This window comes from Ambystoma mexicanum, chromosome 2p, assembly GCF_040938575.1.
Source record: "Ambystoma mexicanum isolate Mex_15411 chromosome 2p, UKY_AmexF1_1, whole genome shotgun sequence".
Taxonomy (NCBI): domain Eukaryota; kingdom Metazoa; phylum Chordata; class Amphibia; order Caudata; family Ambystomatidae; genus Ambystoma; species Ambystoma mexicanum.
In genome coordinates, this window is record NC_090923.1 from 366,478,291 (window position 1) to 366,503,105 (window position 24,815).

The following is a 24,815-nucleotide window of genomic DNA, read 5'->3' on the forward strand; positions in this document are numbered from 1 at the left end:
AAGGGGCAAGGCCAGTATTGGTAGGGCCAGTGATCGTGACAGGCAGTGCCCCCAGGTTGCCAAACAGTGTTGGCGAGTGCCCACTGATTTTATCTTTTGCCCAGCAGTCACCCGAGGTAGTGGCGGGAACGATATTGTCACTGGATTTGTAAGGGTTGTTGCTTTCAGACAAGAGGGTTGTCCGGTTGAGAATGGACAGGGACGGGTGTGAGTGGCGCAGTGCTCGGTGTAGATCCAACATTACAGCTAAAGGAAATGACGGATGAATTGTTTGAAAATAACGATAAAGATGGGGAAATAGTCCTAGAAATCTATATCCCCTGTGACATAATGATACAGTACCCAAGAGTGCCCTATCCCCTGATGACAGTATTAACTCTACATCTATTTCTTGACGAGGACTTGCAACACGTGCCTTCACAGTTATAGACCATACATCCACATGATTTAGGGTTACTGAAAGCTGTGATTCCTGTGCACATAACACTGAAGCCAAGTGTGGTGCTGCCCAAGGTAAAACAATATCCATTATAGAGGGAGGCCGGAGGAAGGTATTATAAAGACAACACATGCCCTACTGGACCAGGGGATCATTGTGTTATCTACATCCCTGTGTAACAGGGCGATATACTCAGACAAAAAAATCAACAGGGGGGCAATTGACGAATTAATCAGGACTTGCACCCCCCTAAATGACGTGGTACAGGAAGAATTTCCAGTCGTTCCGAAATCCTGCGACAATTGTATGTAGCATCCCTAAAGAAGCCACATATTTTACTGTATTTGACTTGAAAAATGCATTTTTCTCGATTCCCCTCCATCCGGAGTCGGCATTTACACAGGGCCAGATGTGGTTCGGACACACTATGTTACCTCAGGGGTGCTGTGAGACCCCGAGCATATTTAACAGAATACTGCATGCCAATCTAGGGAATATTCATGTGCCTTGGAAGATTATCCATTTCGTGGACAATCTGCTAGTGTAGTGACAGTGAACAACACTGCCAAAGGGACTCCATTGCACTCTTGCAGGCCTGTAAGGGGGTACAAGGTTGACAAGGACAAATTGCAATATTGCCAACAGGAAGTACTCTATTTGGGGCAGTTCATATCAGAAAATGTTGAGACTATTACCAGATAGGGCAGCATCAGAACGCGCCACTCCCAGACCCACCTCAGTTAAAGAAATGCAGAACTTCCTGGGCCTATGTAATGTACTGCAGGTCCTGGATTCTGAATTACGCGGCATACACAAAGCCACCTTTAAAGGCCCTTAGCGAAGTACAAAAAACAAAGGACTACAAGTCACAGTGGACAGCAGAAATTATCAGTTTGACGACTTAAAATAAGTTATTAGTTCGGCACCCATACTGGCCACCCCAGATTACACGCAGGAAGTTTACTTGTTTTTAAATTCTGATGACCAGCTTATGACCACGATATTTGTATTTGGTTTATTTATAAAGCGCAACCAGGCCGAGGGGCAAACGGGCGCGTACGTTTTTTGAACATGTTACATGAAAGTACAGTTACATTAGCAAGCAGTAGGCAACAGTTACAATAGTTGCAGTTACGAATAAATACATACATTGGTATTACAGGTACAGGCATACATGTTGCAATTTAAGGCGGTGGGCCGAAGGTGAGACAGACAGTAATATCTAAAATATGTACAATGGGTAGGCAGTAGATATAAGATTTAGGAAGCTAAGCTGTCGACGTGTCCAGGTCATGAAGCCAGCGTTTGGTGTTGCGTTTAAATACGTTGAAGGAGGTTACAGACCTGATTGGAACAGGTAGTGTGTTCCAAAGCTTTGAGGCTTGTACAGGGAAACTAACTCCTCCCGAGTTATGGAGTTTGAATCTCGGTATGGACATGGTGTTAACTTGAGCTGTTCTAAGTGGTCTTGTAGATGTGTGGGGTAAATTGATTGGAGATGTAGGATGGTGCGAGGTTAGCCCTGGCTTTGTGTGTCAGGGCAAGAGCTTTGAGGGATAGTCTGTGCTCTATAGGGAGCCAATGCAAGTTACGTCTAGTCTCGGAGATATGCGACTTCTTGGGGATGTTGAGGGCTGCCCTGATGGCGTTATTTTGAGTTACTTGTAGTTTGTGAATATTTTTGCGGCTAGTGCCTAGGTAGAGGGCATTACAGTAATCTACTTTGGACAAGACTGATGTTCTAGCATTTACTCAGAAAAGCACTATGGGCCATTGGCCTATTATAGCGGCACTTTGGATACAGTGATACAAGGGCAGTTTGCATGCGAACAAGCTTTAGCAGCTGCTGCTTTTGCAATAGAGAACAGCTCTACAATTGTAACAGGGTGTTCAGTCACGTAATTGCAACATTCCAGGTTTGCCATTCTAGAAAGGTCAAAACTACTCTGACTACGCAAAGGTCTTCGGCATATGAGATTATCATTTCTAAACCCCATATTCATGTGGTTAGGTGTAAAACAGTGAACTCTGCCACCTTGTTAACAGACATGCCTACTAGAGACTGTGCCACATATGAGGCGGGGAGGACGAAATTCCCAAGGCAAGGGACTGTGCTTAGAGGGCGAGGTACTTTTTGGTGACTGGTCTTCCACAACTGATCAGGCGGTTGGGCAAAGACTGACAAGGGCAGTGGTGGTACGACTTGCGGAAGGAGAGTATAAGACGGAGGTTATGAAAAGGTTGCCCATGTATTATTCTGCACAGGTGGCGGAACTCAGAGCCCATAAGAGCATTAAGAGCGTCCAAAGGGTGCCATGTTACAATATTTTCAAACTCAGCGTACGTTACAACTGTACAGGCCGGTCTAGCCCACTGGAAGAGGAGGGGGTTTCGGAGGGCGGCTGGATCCCCAGTGCAGCATGCAGCACTGCTAGAAATACTTATAGAAGCACTATTGCAGGCGTTTGTTGTGGTGGGCATCAAGTGTGCTGCCCATACTAACGGGACAGATGAAAAATTGATGGGGAACGCAACCAAATTGGCAGCGTATCTGCCAATTTGGTTGAAATACCTGCCGAGTACGTTGTGACTGTCCCACCAGCAAGCGAACATCCAGCACCATACACAGCATTGCCCATCTCCCAGATTGAACTACAAGGAAGGGCACCTGAAAGGGAGAGAAAGCTGTGGTTACAGAGGTTGTCAGCAATATCTGACAGATCTGTTATGGAGGCAGGAGAGCTCTGGGAAGACAGCAATGCCCCAGGAGCTGATATCCATATCCTTTGAAAAATTACATTATCCATCTCAGAGTTCGAAGCAGCAGATATACAGGAAGACTAGTTTATACCAAATATTATATCCAGGAAAGCATTACAGAAGAACAAGTTACTTTCTTACCTGGTAACGTTCTTTCGATGGGATGTTCCTCCGACCTATTCCACATCTTTGACAGTAATTATCACAGCTGTGCTGCTTCGGAAAACTTTTGGCGTAGGCGTCCTGCGTCGATGACATCGATACGCTCCCTCGAGGACCTCCATCAATTTCACTGGATGTTATATCTAGGACGCACGACGCCCGTAGCCTCAGTTGTAGTATTTTCCCCCAGAACGTGTGGCACCAACCACCTGCCAGTATGACTGCAGAAAGCCTTGCGGAAACGTAAGCTGCAATCGCATAAGAAATTCTGTAGAGGAGCAGGCTGGGAGGGTATGATGTGGAATAGGTCGGAGGAACATCCCATCGAAAGAACATTACCAGGTAAGAAAGTAACTTGTTCTTAGAGGGGATTGTGTCCTCCGACGTATTCCACATCTTTGATAGACTCCCAAAGCAGTACCAACGTATGGAGGTGGGAAAAGAATTTAGAATTTTAGAATGCCAAATCAAATTGCAGAATCGAGGACTGCCTTACCAAAGGCCAAATCCTGCCCATGGATAGAGTCCAAGGAATAATGTTTCACAAAAGTATGGACAGAGGTCCATGTGGCTGCTTCGCAAATAGTGTGAATCGGAACACCCCTCTGTAGGGCAGTGGAGGCAGCCATACCCCTAGTAGAATGAGCCTGTAAGCCTACTTGAGGGTCCTTGCCCGCCAAACGATAACACTCAGATATTGTCAAAATGATCCATCTAGATAAGGTCTGCTTCGAAACAGCCTGACCTAAACGCTTTCCAGCATAACCAATAAAGAGCTGATCGTACACTCTGACCCAGGACATCCATGATAGAAACTCAAAGCTCTCCTAGGGTCCAACCTATGGAGCCTCTCCTCTTCCTTACCAGGATGTGGGGGAGGATAGAACGGCGGAAGAATTACCTTCTGGGTCAGATGGAATTCCGACACAACCTTCGGAAGAAAGGAAGGCCGCACCCCAAGGACAACCCTGTCCTTATGAAACACAGTGAAGGGTGGTTTGGCGGAAAGTGCCTGCAACTCACTCTGCGTGCGGAAGTAACCGCAACTAAAAATACAGTTTTAAAGCACAATAGTCTCAATGGACAAGAAGGTAAGGGCTCAAACGGAGCTCCCATTAGGAACTTTAAAACCAAATTCAAATCCCATCCCGGCACCTGGAAAGGCGACGGTGAAAACACATTAGTTAGCCCCTTTAGAAACTGAAATGAAAGGGATCTTAAAATAAGAACATTCCTCAGATGAGCGCTTAAATATGGACAGCGCCGCCAGGTAACCATTAATGGTACCCACTTGTAGGCCCTTTTGGGCTAACAACGCAAAAAAGACAGAACCAAAGGAATGGAACATTAGAACGGAACCACATTCTGTACCCTGCACCAGTCGCAGAACTTTCTCCAACGGCAAAGGGATTTACTTGCGGGCCTTCTGGCCGAAAGCAACACCTCCATCACGTCTTCAGGGATGTCCCAATCCTTATACCTTAGCCTTTCAGATACCAAGCATGAAGGCGGAGAGACTTGACCTCTGGATGGAAAAGCTGACCCCCCCCCCCCATGAGAGCAGATCGTCTCGGTAGGGAAGACGACGTGGAGGGCAGATTAACATGTCTAGAAGGTCTGGTATCACACTCTCCTGGCCCATGCCGGAGCAATGAGGATCATCCGAGAACCGAACCTCCGTAACCTCCGCAACACTTGCAGAATGACAGGGACTGGAGGGAATGCGTACAGCAGTGGGAAGGACAACTCCACTACAAACGCGTCCCCTAAGACTCCTCTGAGGAAATTCCCGCGAGCAGAATCTCTCGCACTTCCGGTTGACACTGGTGCCAAAGAGATCCACTTGTGGGGTTCCCCAAAAGGCAAATATCTCCAACAGAACTTCCTGAACCAGCTCCCACTCGTGAGAGGCCGTGCTCTGCCTGCTCAGAGCGCCCGTCGCCGCGTTTTCTTCTCTTGACAGATGAACTGCCGAAATCGAAATTTCCTGCTGGATGGCCCAGAACCAGAGCTGCATCGCCTCCCTGCACAGTGGGAGTGACCCTGCCCCCCACTTTTTGTTGAGGTAGTGCATGGCCACTGTATTGTCCGTCATAATCAGGACATTTTTCCTGCCGGAGAACTGACCACTGCATCTTGAGCGCCCACTGCAGAGATCTCATTCGCAGCATGGCCTCTGGCACCAGTAAAATGCAGGATGCCATGAGGCCGAGCAATCTCAAGAACTTGAACGCCAGGAGACTCTGGGCACGTTGAAACTTGTCCACCATCTGCAGAATATGATGAGCCCTCAACTGGGGAGGCGAACACTGCCCCAGGGATGTGTCGAGCACTGCTCCGATGTACTGGAGCCGCTGGGTATGTGTCACACGAGACTTCTTTAAGTTGAGAGAGAAGCCCAGCTTGTGAAGGGAGTGGCAGGTGATGTACAGATTATCCAGGACTTGCTCGGGAGAGCGCGCCCTGATCAACCAATCGTCCAGGTAGGGGTATACATGAATCCCCACTTTCCTGAGATGCGCTGCCACCACCATCAGCTTGGTGAAGACCCTCGGGGCGGAGGTCAATCCGAACGGCAGGACCCAAACTGAAAATGCGAGTCCCCAACCAGGAACCTCAGGTACTTCCCGTGCTTGGGATGAATCGGCACATGAAAGTAAGCATCCTTGAGGTCGAGGGACACCAACCAATCCTGAAGTTGAAGGGCCTGGAGGACTTGAGAAAGAGTAACCATCTTGAACTTGTCCTTCCTGAGGAGCCTGTTGAAACCACGCAAGTCCATGATGGGTCTCAATCCTCCGTCTGTTTTCGGGAAAAAAAAATATGGGGAATACCAGCTCTTGTTCCTCTCCGCTAGAGGCACCAGTTCTATGGCGCCTTTCTCCAGCGGGGATAGGATTTCCTGCGCAAGGAGCGGATCCGGACCCTTCAAAGAGCTTCCCCGGTGGATTGTCGTGAGGCCTCTGCCGGAAAGGAAGACAGTAGCCGTGGGCTATGATCTCCAGAACCCACACATCTGAAGTAATGGCACGCCATTCTACAAGATGCTGCGCTAGCCTTACCCCCTAACCGGCGAACATGGGCCATGTCCTCATGACTGAGCGGAAGTGGCTGCGGCTGCAGCAGTGCCTGAGGGCAAAGAGGCAACTGCCAGAGCGGCTTTGGCACCTCCAGTACCTTGTTTTCCACCTCTGGTACTCCTACGTTGGCCCCTTTGACTGGCAGCCACTCTCGATCTACCAAAGGAAGAGTAGTATCGAAAGGAACCTCCCCTCCATTGCTGTCCCCTAGGACGAAAAGGCGGAGGTTTGTTGTTTGTTTGTTTATTTGGTATAGCGCAAAAAACCAAACCTGCAAGGGTAGCTGGGCGCAGGCAGCACAAGGATACTTGAGAACTTGGTTACAAGAAAAAAACGGTTATACAGACAAGATGAACGCATGTACAGGCAGTACAGAAATACAGAAAAGCAGATAGAGCAGGTTGTCTAGAAACCAGTAATCTAGTTATACTCATTCGCAGTCTCTAGAATAAGTGGTGGTATGGCGGTCAGGCTAAGTGTCGATGGAGTGAATCCAGGTGAGGACTTTCCGCCTGAAGCTAGTGTAGAGTTGGTCCATTCTGAGGTCAAGGGGGAGTCTGTTCCAGGTTTGAGCAGCTATGACCGGAAAGCTGGATCCGCCCGCTGTGCTCTTTTTATATCTGGGCACCACTAATGTATAGGCATTCGTCATTCTGGTGGGCCGGTTTGAGATTCTCTTGTTGACTCTGTTTACCAGGTAGGGGGGCGCTATGTTGTTAAGGCATTTAGAGGTAAGGGATAAGGTTTTAAGCGCAATCCTGTCTTTGATTTTTAGCCAATGGATATTCTTCCTAGCGGTGGAGATATGAACTCTGTTAGGAATGTTTAAGGCTACTCTGATAGCGTTATTTTGGAGCGTTTGGAGTGTGTCATGGATGTATTTGTTAGAACCAGCATATAGGGCATTACAGTAATCCAGCTTGGATATGATAAGTGCGTTCGCTAGAGTAATGCAGCTGGTTTCCGTTAGGAATGGTCTGCATGCTCGGATCAGTTTGCAGGTGTATGCAGTGGAGGATGCTAGTGAGTTGGTTTGTTTCTTGAAGGTGAGTGCTGAGTCAAGATAGACCCCGAGAGTTTTGACTGCGGGCATCACTTTAATGACATTATTGTCTATGTTAAATGAAGCATAATTAGGGCCCAATTTTTTGATAGCCAACTCTGAGCCAAGGATCAGTAACTCAGTTTTGTCGTCGTTCAGGCAGAGGCCGTGAGATGCCATCCATGCCTGAATGAGGAGATATATCTTATTCACTAAGGCTGTGTCCGCCAGGAAGTTGCCCGAGAGGGGGATAAGGATCTGCGTGTCATCTGCGTAATTAGTGTAGATGACACCCAGTCTGTCCAACTTGTCGAACAAAGGCTTAGTGAAGATGTTATACATCGTTGGAGATACACATGATCCTTGGGGGACACCGCCTGAAACTTGTGTGGGATCAGCAGCTGCTAGGGGGGAGAATACTCATTGTCCGGTTTGCCAGGAAGGATTGTACCCAGCTTATGGCATCACTTGAAAAATGAGCGGCAGAACTGAGGTGATTGCATAAAACTGCGTGGTCTACCAAGTCGAAAGCCGCAGAAAGGTCAAGGAGGAGTAGCATAGCTGATTTGCCATTGTCCTTCAACTCATCAATTTGGGTCTTAAGGTCAATCAGGGCTGTCTCGGTTCCATGAAGGGGACGGAAGCCTGATTGCCGAGAGCCTAGTAAATTGTTAGCTTCTAAATAATCCTGAATTTGCAGATACGCTACTCTGTCGATGATTTTGAGCAGGAATGGGACGGTGGTGATGGGTCTGTAGTTTGTCGGTATAGCAGGGTCAAGTGTTTGTTTTTTTAGGAGGGGGAGCACCCAGGAATGTTTTAGGTTATTAGGCACTAGGTTTGACTTAAAGGATGCATTAATGAGTTTAGAGATGAAGGGGGCTAGATCTCTAGCTGCATCTTTTATGATTTGGGGAGGGCAGTTATCTCCTTTGCAGTTGGATGGTTTTAGAGATAGTATGATTTTTTCTGTCTCTAGTATGGTTATTTGTCTGAAGCTGAATGGGTGAGGAGTGTTAGGCTGGTTTAGGGGCGGCTCTGATTGAGGTATGGGTTCAGTTTGCAGGAGCAGGGCGGCTTTTTTATTTGCAATTTTGGTTTGGAGCATACTAATTTTGCCCGCCAGGGCATTTTGTATATTGGTGCACCAGAGTTTATTTTTAGGGATGTTATCAGTCGGGGGTATGGGTGATTCCATTTCCCGGAGGATAGAGAATAGTTCCTTGGTATCTGATTTAGCCTTAGATATTTTGTTGTTAAAGGTATTCCTTTTGGTGGTTATAATTTCCTTTTTATACTGTTTGGCAAATGTGACTAATTTGATTTCGACGTACTGCAGCGCTCAAGGACTTCGCAGCAGCTTTGGAGGTCTGCAAACTCTCAAGGCTCTCATCAGCCTTGCTACCAAAAAGATGGACCCCATCAAAGGGCATGTTGAGGAGCCGGGATTGCACATCCCGAGCAAACCCAGATTTCCGCAACCACGCAAACCTGCGTATCACGGTGCTCGCAGCCATGGACCGGCTGACACAGTCCGCCAAGTCCAGACCCGACTAAACAGATTCACACATGGTATCCTTGCAATCATGCACGAGGGCTAGAAAACCATCCCTTTCCTCCCCTTCGGGAATATGCTCAGCCGCCAACGACAATTCCACAGAGTGTGAGTGAATCTTGCCAGGGCACAAACTGAGTTGGTGGCCATTAAAGCCATACCCCCAGAAGAAAACACCTTTGCCCAACCATCAAAGCCTATACAGAGGGATAGTAGGGCACAGAGCCCGTTTTCCTGGAGCCGTAGCCGCCTGCACCACCAAACTCTCTGGAGTAGGGTGCGTAGACAAGTAGCAGGGGTCACCACTGGCTGGGCGGTATTTTTTCGGCAACTTCTTCACTACCGGGAGACTCTCCGGAGCAGTACAAGCCGCCACCACCCTTCTTTGCAACGCCATATGAAATGGCAACATCGGGTCAGTGAGTGGACCTTTATCCAGGATGTCTAAGATCCTCCTGCAGAAAATCAGCAGATGGGAGCCGACCACCCCAAATACTCAGTCATTCTCGACATAAGGTGCCTGTACGAGGAGTCAGCATGTGCACCAGTCTCAGGCCTGCTAAACTCAACCTCCGGAGAGGTAGCAAGACCACTGGCGTCATGTAAAGATTGACGAAGGTCTTCCAGTTGGCTGTGACCAGACAACAGGTCATCAGGAACCTCTGGAGGCACAACCCCCTCCTCATCAGACCATTCCTCCACCTCTGAAATGTACTCCAAGTGTTGGAACAATTCCACCCTGGGAGGAGGAACAGAGTATGGATCAAACATAGGCCGCACAGACTTGTTAAGAGCCTTTCTCAGAGCTTCCACAGCTCACCGGGGCTCCTCCGGTAAATTCTCCTCAAAAGGCGCTGAGGGCGCCGATGGAAGTGTCGTCGATGTCGACCGAGGTGCCGACGACTTCAACAACAGCTTCGAGGCCAGAGTCCTGAGCGTGTCCTTCGACGGTGGCGTCGATGACTTCCTCTGAGCCGGAGCGTCGAGAGAATTCCTCAACGGACATGGTACTGATTGCGTCAATGCCTTCTTAGGCTTCACAGGCTCCAAGGGTCTCAACCGCGTCAAGGACCGGGACCTGGACCAGGCACAGTGGCGATCATCCTTGTCCAATCAGGACTGCGATGGTTCCCGATCGCGTCGACCGCCCGAGCCCGAAGGCGTGCGAGCGGTGGCTCTAGCGCGTCCCTTGCCGACTTCCCTCAAAAGGCACGGACGGAACGGTGCCCTGCGATTCAAAAAATCGCCATCTGCTGGCGGAATTCATCCCATCCAGCCGGCGACAAGTGTTTCGTGGGACAAGCCACACGCCATCTGGCGGAGTCCTCTGACGAGGACGGGGAAGGCGACCGGTGACAGCGCTTCCGTGAATGCCTCGAAGAGGCAGAGGAATGACGGGACCCACTCCTAGAACGAGACCCCCTGGATATACGCCGACGCAGAGAGTCTCCCCTCGAATCGTCGGTTGCAAGACCAGTAGATTTCGACCTACGGGGTTTAGCAACCCTACCTACCGACAACTTCATCCGCTCACGCAAAGCCTTCGAAGTTAGGGACTGGCATTCATCGTAATCGTCGGTGGCGTGGCTTTCACTGAGGCACCATAGACAAATGTTGTGCGGTTCCATAATGGACATTTTGGAACTGCAGTCCCGACACTTTTTGAAGCCCGACTTAGGGGTGGAAGACAGACATTTTCTCAACTTTAGCAAACCAAGTAGAAGAACCGAGGCGCGCTGAGATTCCGAAGCGAACACGTTCGCGGAAAAAACGGAACTGAGGCTACGGGTGTTGTGCGTCCTAGATATAACATCCGGTGAAGTCGACAGAGGTCCTCGAGGGAACGTATCGACGTAGGACGCCTGCGCCGAAAAAGTTTTCCAAAGCAGCACAGCTATGGTAATTACTGTCAAAGATGTGGAATACGTCGGAGGACACAAGCCCCTCGAAATGGTCATACATTACACTACATGTCAAAGTTCCACTACAAGAATGACACTATAGACGTTACGGGGCACCTTGCTCCCGCCCTGCTGGGCCGTTCCCTAAATTACACAGATTACGCTGATATGGGTGAGCATTGTAATGGATATAGGTACCTCATTGTATTGGTTTGTCCTTTTTCAAGGTGGGTGGAAGAAGGGCTGTGTGCACATCCTGATTCTAAGTGTGCTGCTAGATTTTTACTGTGGTAAGTTTTCCCATGATGGGGTGAGTGCAAGGTTTTAAGGTCAGACAATGGCACCCATTTCTTCTATGCATTACAGCACTACTTGGCATCAAGCACCGGATGTGTTCGATTTACCACCCACAGGCCCATGGCGTTGTGGAGAGAATAAATTGGTTCCTTAAAAGTAAGTTATCTAAACTGTGTACCACGTTGAAGAAAAACCGTGTGCCCCTATCCTTCCTTAGTTTATGCACGCAGCCTAGCGAAGACCACCATTTGTCACCTCATGAAGTGGTCATTGGCTGGCGTATGCATACTCCCATATGCCTGCAAGGAGGGCTTAAAATGCGCATAGGGCATCAGCGGTGCTAGTCGATGAGTTCAAGGAGTATTTGATCACATTGACTGGGGCCCTTAAATGTGTCTCCCGACAGATTGCACCTCCCATGATTGCGACGACAGACAACAGATGTCGAGACTACTATGGTGACAGATCCCAAGCATATAACCACACAACTGCTGCTGCCTGGGGACCTCATACGTTTGCAATGTTGTACGTACATGGAATAACCCTTAGTTACAAGGACCCTACGAGGGTGGCGTTTTGTAATCCCCTCGCTGTAAAAGTCAAAGAATTTCGCCATTGGATCCACCTCTGTACGTTCATAGGGCACCTCCAGAAAGTACAGTGGTACATCAGTTATCTTAAAACAAGGGGTAGCAGTACCTGTAACCAGTCTACCTCACGGCCTGTCCAGGTGCGATACGTGTGCAGTAGCACTCTCCAGTGGCAGGCAGAAGGCTAGCTGCTACCTCCATAACTCTTTTCAGGTGTGCTTTTCCCCCTTTTTTCTCTTCTCTTACTCCCTCTCTTTCTCTCCCTCTACCTCCTGTGTGTACAAAGTATGCCTTGTTTCTCCTTTTCGTTGTCTTGTGCGTCTGTTTTTATCTCAAGAAAGATGGATGTGACTAATGTCAATTGTTTAAGTAGGGACTTGAGGTTCAGATGTATGAATGAGGAAATATGGACCTATGTTTATTATTGTGGGTCGACTTTTATCGCAGCCGTGCGATATTGATAGTACTATTGGGATTGGATTGGGGAGGTGTTATAGGTGGAGGTCCTATAAAGGGGAGGAATATGATTGTATATTATCCAAATCGGACAATACATATACATGTTAAAAATATGAGTGGAGTTACTTATATTAGCAATAATGTGAACACTAACAATAATAATGGAAATGAATTTAATGAGCACAATACGACAGTGGGGGAAACGGTGAAAAGATTGTTTTCAGCAAGTAGGAGATTGTCTACCACTGTGAAACAATATAATCTTATTTCCAATAGCACTAGTAAAACTGCCATCCTTGAAAGCAGGTATAGAATAATGGAGAGGTACAACGAAAGTATGAAACGTATCAAGGGCTGGGTTTGGATGGGATTGAAGATCTTCATCATCCCGAGTTCACAAACTCATGGTAGTCTGCCATGAGTGGTGTGGGGAGAAACGCTGTGAATGGAAGCTGTTCTGTGTGTTCACTCATTCCACACGCGCCAGGGGCTCCCAAGGTGTTAGTACTGCAAGCAGTCCCAATTATAGAGGCACAATGCTTAGTTCATCTTGCGCTATGCATAATAAAAGGAATGGTTCCAGGCACATAGTGTGCACCTGCAAATGGTAGGTCCAGATTTTCTAAAGTGCAGCGACGATCCAAAAAACTTTGTGGAGCTACCCTGATGTTGAAAGGGCGTAAACATGTCAATAATAACTGGCAGGATATCACACTACCTTGCTTGGCAGAAGGACTGTTAACATATAGCAAGGAAAGGATAGCACGAGTGGACACTTACTGTGTGCAAATCTGGACAGAGTATATCACAAAGCCGACATGGATTGCAACGATGGAAAAGCCGGTGAGGGTGCACAAGGATACAGTGTTTGTCAGCTCAAACAAACGTTGCAATAAGATTCTCTTGATCACAGATATGAAGACTGGAACAGCGGCGCTGATGAATTACTACTGAGCCTGTGGACAACAAGCTTACTTGCACCTCCCACCATCATGGAGGGGACGTTTTCTGGCCACATTGCACTCAGCACGATTAGTAATCCCAGAAGAACATGTGAAGTGGGGAGCACTGACTGCCGAGGGACCAACTAGTCTCCCCCAGAGTCGAAAATTAAAAGAAGGCCCCGTTGCCCACACAAAAGCCCCATAATCCTGCCAGGAAAATGCAAGTTCCTACAACCGCAGAGGATAAAAAGATTGAATTACACATCCAAAGACTTTTCCACATTGCTTGCTGAAATACCAGAAGACAGGCTCTTCAGCTCAGCAGAATCCTTTTTTGCGTCTCTACTTTTGCTGGGAGTGCCAGCCACAGCAAATGCCAAATGGTTGCAGATCGTAAGATGGGAACTGGTCCAGCTCGCGAATGACAGAATGGGTTCAACGTGATCAAGGCTGAGCTGCGTGCATTGAGACTTATGACAATGCAAAATTGTGTATTGGACATGTTAACAGCAATGGAAAGTGGGGTTTGCAAAAGGTTTGGCAATTCCTGCTGCACATTTTTGCTTGCAGAGGATGCAGAGAATGCATCATCATTCCCACATCATCGTAGCGGTCCATGGCCTGGGTGTTCGCATGAAAGAAGGAAGAATACAGGGCAGTGATTGGCTTGCTACGGCATTCAGTTGGGCCTTGTCGTGGCTCGGAGCGATTGTAAAGATGTTAATACTCATCATTGTGTTCATCCTTGTTATTTTCTTCACCTGTCAGCTGGCCCTTCGATGTTGTGCCAATGTGGCAGCTAATAGCGCAAGAATGATTGTAACCATTGGGTGTCATGATCTCTGCTTCCAAAAGGTCAGGGTTTTCCCAACTCCCTTGGAAGCAGATCCATAACCCAGGTTCCGAGTGCCAACCAGTCCCAATTGGGACCTTTTGGACCCAGTCCTGGCGCCAGTGGCACCAGGCTCATAAATATGCCCAGTCCCAGCGCTGGAAGCGCCGGGCTCATAATGCTTGGGTGGACTTACCTTCAGCAGACCATGCTGCTTACTTGCCTGCCAGTTGAGCCTCTGATCCTCTTCTGTTTGGAACTACTTTTCCTGTTGGGTGGGGCTGGAGCCACTCCCTAGATTCAGAACACTGGAACTCTTCTGGAAGGCAGGAACTCTTTTCTTACCAGGAACTCTTTTCTTACTTAGGCGTGGCTGTGGAAGGAGACACCTAAGCACTACAGGAGGCTATTTAAACCACACCCGGTGGATGAATCTTGCTTTGCGTTATTCTGCAACCTCTGCAGCAGAACGCTCATCGTGTCTTCTGCATCCGGTCCTGGGCCTAAGGAAAAAGGCTTACCATCCTGAATCCAGTCTTCAGCAACACCTATAAAGACAAGAAAGAACAGGTTAACATTCCGGCATCTGAAAGGCAAAGGCTTACCATCCTGAATCCAGTCTTCAGCAACACCTATAAAGACAAGAAAGAACAGGTTAGCATTCCGGCATCTGAAAGGCAAAGGCTTACCTACTCTTCGGCGCTGCATCCCGCATCTGAAAGACAAAACAAGGTGTGTTTAAAGACATTGGGGAACTTTAATACTCACGTGCCATGACTCCTTTCCACATCTAATCCAGTGGGTATTCCGGCACCCTGCAGCCGCTCCGAACTCGTACCTGCAAAATAAAAAGACAGTTAGAGCGCATAGTGAAGCAGGCAACAAGCGCTTACTTACGTGCTTCCAGGCGCTTATATTCATCACACGGGCTCCATCTTCAACTCACTTCAGCCCGTCATCCGCCATCGCCGGAACCCTGCAAAACAAGAGACATCATTACTAAAGATTTTAAAGACATTTGAATGACTCGAAACTTACCGTTCGTGCAGTAAACGACGGACAGCAGTCCTCTGAAGTCAAGAGGCCTGCGCTACCTATCCAGTGAAGAAACTGGTTACAGCACCCTGCCCCGAGGCAGATGGAGAGCTCGGCATTCACTTACCTAAGGTGAGAGCGTTAACCTTTGGGGGTCTACAGGAGAGGAGAAGAGGAAAGAGATAGGGACACCCCAATAACCCCAGTTCATTAACCCCATATTTTCTATCTGCAGACATCTTACTCTACACGTCAGGCATACAGTGCACAGAGGTCCAGCCCAAAGAGCCAACCGGGTGCTACACATCACCTTTGAAGATACGGTAGTCGCCCAGTCAAGACCGGCGCCTCTGCGAGAATCAGGTGAGCGTTACATTGGGGTTCCAAAAGCACCTTGCGAAAAACAAAAAATATAGAAGTACAAACCGATACTCACAGGGTGGCCCCAAGTATGAAATGCTCCCTTCCCATATAGAGATGAGGTTGATCATCTGTACCATACTATCATTTCTCCACCGCCTGACCCAGAAAATTACAGAGTTTTGGGTGGAACTGGCGGGCAGGGAGGGGGAATGCATCTATATGACTTGCTCACCGGAAGAGTATGTGCGTAGGGGGGAGTTTGCGGTCAGTCTGTAGGGCATGGGTGCCAATAAAGGGAACTAGACATATGATATGTGGAAGCAAAGACAGGGAAACTGGAGCGCAGAGGTATCCTAGAGTTCGTTACTGTAGCAGTATCAAAAGGGGGGAATGTTGGGAAGTGGGCAGCCCTGTCCCACCCCCTAGGCGCTTTAGAGTGAGATGAGATGCGATGCATTCAAAGCACTATGATGGGCCGGGGGGAGGTGTGACGGTGAGAGGGACACCTCCCAGTTTAACAGGACTCTACTCCAATATAACCAAATGTAGTCTATCCAAATAGTACCAGCATAAGGTGCAACCAGCATTGCTATTTTGCGGAGATATAAGTAATCATAGGTAGAAGGGAAGGCTGCACGGTAAATGCGACCTGCATGCACTAGGCCCACAATTGAGAGGCAAGAGAAATCCCCAGCCACGCCCAAGATCCCATGAGGACAGTCCACACCCCCAACTGCTACAATACTTATCCATTTTTCTAAAAGTGTTGCAAAGATGTTTGAGAGGAATGTGCCTTACAAGGCTGCGATCACAGACTGGCGCCTGGTGTGCATGTTATCTCACACTGGCCAAAGCATGACCTGGCCCATCCCCATGTGACCACGAGTTATAGCCCATATAACTGACTAAAATTTAACACCTCTGAATTCCATGGCATCAGGTGCCCTTTGACCACCAACCCCAAAGTAACAAGTCCTAAGATGTTCAAAGAGGACGGACAGGGCACATCGTTGAAATGACAATTGTGTCATTTGTATTGCAAGGTGCCGGGAAGGATAAATTATAGTTCAAAACGATGGTGGGGACGTTGGAGCCGGAAAGGCACAGAGGGATTTTACCATATGTAATTGCGTCAGGTATGACAATATTTTGCTTTATAATATTCTGCTTGTACTACTTTTCGGCAGAACGTTCTTAGCAGTAGAGTTATTTGCTGTTGCTCTCATCTCTGTGTGAGATTAAAAACGTGTTATCCTTACAAGATCGACTTGGGTCTTTCTTCCCTAGCAGGTTGTATTCTCTCTGGTGTGACCATTTAGGGACTTGCCTTCACTGCAAAGATCCAAAGACTTCCAAAACAGTCAAGACGCACATAGCCAAGTAAAAAGATTAAGCCACCTTAAAGCCAAACAGAAGCTCTTCATCAACATGACCTATTGATGTACTTATTGCGATAACATATCGAAAATCCAGACAATCGCATCCAGCAGTTGTGACCAATGTCCTGCCCAAAAAGGCCAACCATATTTAGGTCAGCCTTAAATCCTTGCTTGGCAACATTATTATTTTAAGACCTCACAACCAACAGCGGTGTATTAAAACCCTTCGCAGCCTCATGGACCACATTCCATAAACGTGTATCACAACCACACCAAAATGTACAAAGCCTGGCCAGAACATAGACCCAAGCATAGGCCCAAACAGCCTCTTGTTTGCCATTTTGGCAAACAAGAGGCAGAGAGGAAGATTTTTCCAAGCACAGCAACGCAGGTTTCTTGTAAGTGACAATGGTATGGTACAAGGACTTCTGAATAATTTGGGAACTGTTTGGTGAGCTATTTGAGGGGGAGGGTGGAGGTTACTAGGAATAGCCTATGCCAGTGTCAGGATCTGCAGTTACCTGCCTAAACCTAGGCAAACATGGTATACTTAAGCATTTCTTGCTCTAGGTGCAGGTAGCTGAGCGGTTATCGAACAATCATGGGCAACTCACAGGAGGCAATTGTGGCAGACAAGAATAGTGGAAAAACAGTATATCTTGTTGCACCTTGAAACACTTGTGTATAGGCACATTATTAATGCCATATATTGTAAAAGATAGGTAAAGGTGCTATTGATGCAGATTACACTGACTGGAGTTCAGAAAGTGTGTAGAAGTGTTCTTGGCTATCAACACTACTACTTGTTGGTGTCGACCGGCTCAATAGGGTACAAAGATTGAATCAGGTTTGAGCCACCGGGGAATAAACTGCCAATCTCTTATAAGAAATAATAGAGGCAGAGGGGCGGAGGGGTGGGGAAAAGTATGAAGACAATACTAGACTCTACAAGAAAGTTCAAGGGAGTTGAATAAAAGGTTCATGTTGATAATGTTCTTAATATATGTTGTGACAAAAGCTCAACTATTGTCTTAAGTTAAAAAAAGAAAATAAAGTTGGTTAAAAAAAAAGAAATAATAGAGGCAACTGACACATTTCTGAATAGCTTAGCGGGATACTGGTCCTGATGTTTGCCAGTCTCAATAATAAGTATGGACGCTAGATAGTTCTCCTGCTCCTCATAATCAAATGGTTTGTCCAGCGTCAGCAAATCTAAGGTAGTGCTTTTCAGCAAAAATCTGCTTGGCAGAGTAAGGGACTTGCAGAGCACAAGGCGTTTCTTTTTCTTTGAATTTTCAGTGTTCGCTTTGGGAATCATATCCATGCTCTTCATAGTAATGATGCAGCCCTTGGGTTTTGGGGGATGAGGGGATAACTCCACTCCCAAATACAGAGTTTTCTTTCAAACATTTGGCAGCCTCCCAATTACTAGGAGCCACTAATATCTAGATTTGTGAACCCGTCCTGGATTCATGCTTGAATCCAGGCACCACTCACAAAGGTCACAAATGATTTTGTCAACTGTATGCCTGACTCCAAGACAGGAAATAGCCATGACTATATATGGCAACATCTGTATTCCAGTCACTTTCTCACAGTGATAATGTCGATCTGTTACACTTTGCACTCGATCTACACCAGTTTATCCATTTGGGACACCCTTCAGGGACAGCAGACTTTAATCCACTTAAAACAAACATGCCAACAACATACTAGTGGTGCCTAAACAGTCAGTTGTGGAAGACCTTGAGGTCTTCCAGGGGGGCATAATCAGTATTGGCATTCTGATGCAGCATCAGGGGAAAGTGAGGGAAACCATGAAAGATACATACTCCAATCTCACACTTATCTGTTTCATAGACAAAGTAGGTGAGAGGCCATGAATATTTGATCTTTGAATAAGGCCTCACGTTCCTTGTGGCTGAGAAAAGAACTGCAGAACCAAAGATGAAAATGGATGCTTAAGCTCAGTGCCAGCATCAAGCATAATCATTTTAGAAGGAGATGGCATTTTTAAATGTATAAAGAAGGATGAATGTACAGACAAAAAACATAAAAAGCATCATATAGTTGTGAAACATGCATTGGATGGTTGAATACAAAGTTAAAGCAAAATTATATTGTACTCACAACTGAAATGGATTTTTGTTAATGCATTCCATAACTATTGCATAATTGCACACCTGAAAGACAACGCAGGAGGCTTGGGTATGTTCCAATTACACCCTATTTAACAAAAGTGTATTAACAGGTAAAAGTGTGGCTCTGGTTAGACCCCCCGCAACACTGACTGTCTCGTGCAGCATACAAAACAAAAGTAAGCCCAGCCTAAGGTGAACCAGTAAATACATACATAGCACAACATACAGCACAAGTTCTGTAAAAAGAGGGATGCCTATTTTTCCATTAAAGCAGGAAACAAAAGCAATCTCGAAAATGATCTTGGGCTAAAAAATAATAAACGGGCAAAAATAATTTTAAGTGGAATACACGCTTCATTGTAAACAGCTGAAAAGCAAGGAAACATTCAGAAAGTCTTGGCACAGAGGACAGAAAAAAATAGAAGATAGGAACCCTGCCAAGCTGTATTGCACGTGCACCCATACCATTCAAAGTGACAGATTTGCGATTGTTTCTTCAGATTAGAGGAGTCTAAATTCATTGGAGTGGCTTAAAAGGTGTATGTGTGCCCTAATTTTCCATGGCACTACGGAAATATTATGATGCAAGTAACCTGTTAAATTATTTTTTTAAAAACCTGAAATACATACGTAGTGATACTCAGTTTGCACAATTTGATGAAGTCATGTACAATTTTGGCCATTCCAACCACAGAAGTACATTATTGGTATCCATTGAAAATACTTCGGAATATGAGATTCTCACTATGTCGACAGTGCAGATCAGGACCATTGCTGAAGTACTACTTCTAATCCTTTTGAAAACTAGTTTGAGATGTGCGATCAGTGACCATTACTTCCCATTTCAGAGTAGTATTAACAAGAATCATTTACCTTACATCGTACTACCATAATGCTTTGTCAAAGCACATTCCTTTAAGTTACAAATCAATCTCAGTAATGTAATATACATGTCATTTCATGCAAACTGGTGTTTAGAGGTTTCATGTGCAGCATCACCTTTGTGTATAAACAAGTCACATCTTCATAAAGCAAAGCACAACTTTCTTATAAATAGTATAAATTATTTTATTTACAGAAACTTGTTACAAAAACCAAATAGACTATATATTTATCTTCTTTTAAATATCCAAAGTAATATTCTATCCCATGACATTTGTTCATGAACTATACAGCAGCCAACACAAAGTCCAGCTGATCAGATGCTCTTGGTTAGGTTTACAAATTATGCAACTATATGCATGTTAACTCAGGAGATTGCTTTTAGAAACCGGCTCAATACGGATCAAGTAACGTTCATACCTACATTCACATTGACAATATGTAGTGCTTATTTTTCAATTATCTTTAAAAGTAAAGATGGCTTGCACACGTTTACAAATAATGCATTTCTTATTCATGACACCTTACTCTTCAAACCAGTCTACAACGATTTAGACAAGAGGAATTCCTTGGCAAGAGAACTCTTACAGGAAGACAAATGTGTTGTGAAGCTGCATTTTAAGTCTGACATTTTCTTTAAGGTTTCAAGAGGTACTTTTTGTTTCATTTTTGGAATACAAATATTTTTAACATTCTTTTTACTTGCACTGTTGAGAATAGCTCAGACAGTTTTTCAAAATGCTGCCCAACAGCAAATGTTTCCAACCATAGACATTCTTTTATTGGGAGTGCTCCAATGATAATTTTTGAAGCATTTTAACATTATTAGTTCAGCATTTGTTTACCCTTCAAACCCTTTCTAAAAAAAATATTCCAGATATCCTAATCATGTGGACAAAGCAAGCTCGAAAAAAAAAACATCTGAACATTCAAGTCATTTTTTAGGAAAAGCTGTCTAAACAGTCCAGGGATGTAACTATTTATCAGGCACTTTCAGTTTTTCCATTAATTTTAAAATCAGTAACGCGCACACACACACATACACACACACACACGAGAGAAGCAGTAGTCTGAGAATCTGGCAACCGATATAAGCAATGCCACCTAGACCACTTAGCCTTTAATGATTCCACTTCCAAGACACTGAATGGGAACAACTTTGAAAAACCAGAAGTATCCCCTTTATCTGTAAAGGTAGACATGTTATATTACTATTTGCTTGGCAGTGAACCACTTCAAATTATAAAGGTTTTAATCTAATAATAAATAAATAGTAGATGAGTTCAATTGTACCAAAACTGGATATAAGAAAAATGACCTGTGCAAAAATACATATTTAAATATGTACAATATATTTCTTAACAAAATATGTATTCTGAAATAGGGATACTTCAATATTTTAATTAACATAAGTAATTCCAAAATAAAAGATATAAAAATTAGGCTTTTTGCGCGCTCATCTTTGATCATCATCCAGCACATTTTCAAGTTCAGAAAACTGCAGGAGTTAACGAAATCTGGTCAAGACCGTATAAAACATTTTTCATTTTGCATTTAAATCAATCCATAAACCAGTACTTACATTTTTTGCAAGATAAGCAAGGTTGAAAAAATTGTGCTACTGTATTTTAAGCTCCCTCAATTATTTACAGTACTAAGTTTTGAAAGTAGCAGTTCAACCTAGCCCTAGTCCACAAAAATACGTTACTACAACATTTTTACACCATCATTTTTTTTAAATACAGGAAATAACATCTTGATTATTTTTCCCTGACAGTTGCCCCCTTTTCAATGCTTGATCAGATGGCAGCTCAGATCTGGACCTGCTAACTGTCCTTCAGAAAAATGTTGGGGAGCGGGAAGCAAAATTAAAACCATGAGACAACTTCACAGCCTTTTTTTCCAAAAGAAATTTCACAGTAGAAAGCGAACATTGCTGGGCAGCATGCACAGTTCCCAGTGGCATTTCCCTTGGGCTAAAATAAACTACATTGAAAGGCATAGAAAAAGGAACTTTGAGTTCCTGTTAAAATGTTTTACAAGCACATTATCTTTAAACAAGCCCACAAGCAGTGCAAAGTTGTAGACACAGCAAGCGTTGCTCTTCTTTTTCACATGGCTTAGAAATTATTGCGCTACCAAGCGACTAAAGTCCAGAACAAACAGAAATGTATATATAGATACAAACTTACAAAGTACATGTTTCTGAATGCCACCAGCCCTCCGACATGTCATTAGAAGCATAAACATACATTTTCATAATTGAATGTGCAATGGATACAAGACTTCAGATTGACATCACACCAACATAAAAACTAGCTCTGGAAAGTCTTTTCAGCCTACAGTTTTCATTCATATAAATCAAATGGCACTTGTGATTTCAGATGTATTGTTGACTTTGTCAACATTTTCTCAGGAATGAAAAAGTCTGTTGGTTTACTCAGTAAACCACAAATTCCATTGAAAGTTAAAGTGTTCATAGTTTATTGATGTTTAAGGGGAATAACTACTTCAAGTCAATGATGTGTCAAGTGTTTACTTCACTATAACCTAAACTTGATTTGTGTAATTTTAATTTATTCATACTCTTATAACCATAACGTTATGCACACTTTTAAATATACTTTTCTTAAGAGTCACTCCAGGAACATATCACATCCAGAAAATAGTTTGTCTTCTGAATGGGAAACGGATGAGATCTAAAATAGATCACGAGGGACATGACATTGAAGGTCTTGGAACTACATTATTTTCAAGGATTTCTCTTCCCCCAAAAACAAATTACACGTTGTTCACAACAGGGAAACACGCCAACTAGGATCGAACAGGACAATATTTTACCATGCTGCAGATAATGTACAGCAAGTAACTGTAAAACATTTTGACCCAATAAAACTATTTTACATGTTAAAATATCTTGCCTTGTGACATTACAATACTAGTGACAAAATAGTCACAAAACTTTATTTGGTTTATAGCAGCATTTTGATGCTCACATTTTGACCCTCTAAGATAATACCAATGTCTACCAAAAGCCTGTACCATGCATGCCCTGCTCCGCGACTGCACACAGGAAATCAGTGACATAATGAGTGCCAGCAAACTAGCATAGCCGACATATATAAAACGCATGAATGTAAACTACTATATTTCCAATTACTCGATCGCTATGTGGTATTTTACTTTTAGAATAGCAGACGAGAGCCATTATTATACTGTTCAACAAAGCCACTTTTATTTAACTGCTGCTTTTAACCTTTGAAGTTATCCATTTAAGCACACTTCAAGTTTTAGCAGTCCCTTTTTAAACTGTGTGCACATTCCAAATTTAAACAAAATTTGCGTATTTAAACTGCAGACATTTTTGTGCAAAGGATGCTAAACTGCACTCCAGATATGTAACCAGAGTTTGCATATGGATTATTTTGTGGAGACTGGTGTGAGGAAGAAGAGAAAAAATATGGAAAGAGTTCAGGGCATGAGTCAGTCTGAACAACCCTAGCATGTGAAATACGTGAGCATTGTCAGCTTCCAAACATTAGATTTTCTACCTTGGTGCATCATTTTACAACATAAGAAAAACAAAGGTACAGCTTTATTCTTGGTGTCTTTCAGTGTCCTGGCTTGAGACAACATTATCAGAACTTAGCTAATTGGTAAAAGTGCAGCAATATTCAGCATTTTAATGTGAAATAGTCATTTGTTCAAAATCCTCTCACCCTTTACTATTTTCGATACTGTAGTTATAAGTGTTACAAAATGAGAAGCATTTATAAGACTAAGAATAGTGCTTAAAGGACAGGTTTCACCCTACAACTTGAAACATTGAAGGGGAGGGAATGACTGGAGGAAACACTATTTTGTTATCGTACCATTGCATTATGGTAACTTCATTTAATTAATTGCGTATATATTTGCAGTGAAACGTGAATCTTTCTGCAAAGCAATGATTTTAATGACATCTCAAAGCTGCAACAAAATAAAGTGACAGCTTCTTAGCCTATATTGGGCATTAATTAGAACAGATCTTTTTCCGATTGTGCTATTTTAGTCATCACTGCTACACTGCAATGAAAATACTCGAGCCATATTCCCATCTGAGAGCTATTTTCTTGTATTGCGCCTTACTGTGGTTTACGGACCAGCAGAAGACAGTGCAAAACATCTACAGTGATCTTTTTCTCCACATTGCTGCCTTGCCAGCCTGTTATACGCAACAAGAGGTTCAACCCAAGCACATACAGTCTAACAGATTGATAGCAACCAGGTAAGTCCACTGTTAACACTGATCAGAGTAACTGCGAGTCTGAACTTCACCCAGCGTCCAGCAATAATAGCAACCACTGCTACAGACGTGACTTTAGGCATTCCTTGAGCTGACAAGTCCAGCTGATCGCCACACCTGAGGACCACGGGAAGCTGAGATAACTCAAAGGCATCTTGGAATCCAGCGTGCCACTAGGAGGTTTTGATTGTAGTGAAAGCCGTACAGTTTCTCTACGCGATGTGATGAAATCCTCTGTCAGGGACGAGCTTTAGGCTTTTGAAATAAAGAAATAAAAAACATAACTGAGCAATCAAGATCACTAAAACATTACTACTTATTTGAGACAGTGAAAATTATTCCCAAAGACTGAATACACTTGCTTGCTCTGCTTAACAGGTCACATTAATTCCACTAATTTGCTGTTATATTAGTCTTTGATGAAAGCCAATTTCTAGTAACACTGGGTTAAAAATTGAGGGGGCAGGGGAAGAGAGGCAAGACACCAGGTGGGAATGCAGAGAGAAAGGGGGTGGTCTGTATGCAGGTTGAGCAGGTGACCAGGGAATAAAAGGACTGCATTTTAAACTGTACAGGTGTGCTAACGGTCTAATATTCTAAGGTAAAGTTGGAACACATTGAACGCCCGTTTGAACAGCCAGCATTAGTTTTCTGAAGCTCAAAGTATGT

General features: G+C 44.6%; 1 protein-coding gene across 1 annotated transcript in view; it reads right to left on the reverse strand.

Annotated features, from left to right (window-relative positions):
• Positions 1–20,022: 20,022 nt before the first annotated feature.
• ATXN7 (ataxin 7) overlaps positions 20,023–24,815 on the reverse strand; it is a 950,731-nt gene continuing 945,938 nt past the window's right edge. Inside the window, exon 11 of the mRNA XM_069643713.1 lies at positions 20,023–24,401. Within this exon, the coding sequence (XP_069499814.1) occupies positions 24,384–24,401 (18 nt within the window). The 3' untranslated portion in view covers positions 20,023–24,383. The remainder of the gene's footprint in view (positions 24,402–24,815) is intronic.